Below are 1,463 nucleotides of genomic sequence, written 5' to 3'. Positions count from 1 at the left end.
TCCTTGACTGATGAGTTACTTTCACTGAGGCATGGAGGCAAAGGGGTTCTAATCCAAGGATGATGAGCCTAAAGTAGAAAGAACAATTAGCAAGAGAAGAATAAGATTGAGGAAGTCAAAATGAATTGTTTATGTGAAACCAAGATCCATTAGGGCACACTTCTTTTCTAGATATCATTAATATGAAAATTTCTTTTCATATTCTATCTTATTTTAAGCTCCTGAAATGAAGCTGGGAAATGAGACATGGATAGTGAAGGAATTTGTGCTTGTGGGATTCTCCAACCTTCCAGACCTGAAGCCCACTCTCTTTGCTCTCTTCCTGTTCATGTACCTCATCACACTCAGTGGCAATATCACTATCATTACCATCATCTACCTGGATCACACTCTTCATACTCCCATGTACTGTTTCTTAGGGGTCTTGTCCCTCTCAGAGACTTGCTACACGCTAGTCACTATTCCAAATATGCTGGTACACCTACTGATGGAGAACCAGGTCATTTCTATTCCCAGTTGTCAGGCTCAGATGTTCTTTTTTCTCAGCCTGGGCTGCAGTCATTGTTTCCTTCTCACCCTGATGGGCTATGACAGATATGTGGCCATATGTCACCCACTCCGTTATGCAGTGATCATGAGCCCGTCTGTTTGCCTACGTCTGGGTGCCCTGGTCTTCTGCTCAGGATTTTTGGTGGCTGTCATTGAGACCTGTCTCATATTCTCTTCCTCCTTCTGTCACAGCAACAGAGTAGAGCACTTTTTCTGTGACATTGCACCTGTTCTCAAGCTTAGTTGTACGTCAAGTGCAGCCAAGGCCCTGACTATCTTCTTCTTCAGTGTGATTGTGGTACTGGTCTCCTTCCTTCTCATTCTGCTCTCATATGCCTTCATTGTGGCTGCCATCTTGAGGATCCCCTCTGCTAATGGGCGGAGCAAAGCCTTCTCTACTTGTGCATCCCACCTCACCGTGGTAATTGTGCACTTTGGCTGTGCCTCTATTATCTATCTGAGACCAAAGTCAGGAAGCAATCCAAATCAGGACCGGATGGTGGCTGTTTTCTACACAGTGGTCACCCCATTGCTGAACCCTGTGGTGTATACCTTACGCAACAAGGAGGTGCGGGTGGCACTAAAGAGGACCTTGGGATGCAGCCTGAAGACCTAGAATACCTCCTTGCAAGGATAAAGTTAGAAAAAGTGGGAAGTGGGACTCCAGTTTTGAAAGAGACTCAATTGTCCAAATTCAGCTGGATTGAAGGATTTAATTATCCACAACTCCAAAGTCATACCATAATCTACTTAACTGGAGACCATTCTGGTTTTGCTTCTCAATTGACTATCTCTAAAACCTTTCCTTCATAAATCTAGAAGTTCTACCCCAACATATCACTCACTTATGTATTTTATTTTTGATATCCATATTTTCCAAATTAATTAGCTTTATGCTCAGAAAGTAAGTTTTT

General features: G+C 43.1%; 1 protein-coding gene across 1 annotated transcript; it reads left to right on the top strand.

Moving 5' to 3' along the window:
• Window positions 1-223: 223 nt before the first annotated feature.
• Window positions 224-1,165, top strand: LOC141499518 (olfactory receptor 10T2-like). The gene has a single exon (XM_074202206.1). The coding sequence runs from the start codon at window positions 227-229 to the stop codon at window positions 1,163-1,165; it is 939 nt and encodes a 312-aa protein (XP_074058307.1). The 5' UTR covers window positions 224-226.
• Window positions 1,166-1,463: the final 298 nt, after the last annotated feature.

This window comes from Macrotis lagotis, chromosome X, assembly GCF_037893015.1.
Source record: "Macrotis lagotis isolate mMagLag1 chromosome X, bilby.v1.9.chrom.fasta, whole genome shotgun sequence".
Taxonomy (NCBI): Eukaryota; Metazoa; Chordata; class Mammalia; order Peramelemorphia; family Peramelidae; genus Macrotis; species Macrotis lagotis.
Note: the sequence above shows the minus strand (reverse complement) of the source record. Positions and strands in the feature narration are given on the sequence as shown.

What these genes read in the sequence shown, in the direction of transcription:
- LOC141499518 (XM_074202206.1), top strand. Translation starts at nt 227, where the DNA reads ATGAAGCTGGGAAATGAGACATGGATAGTGAAGGAATTTGTGCTTGTG.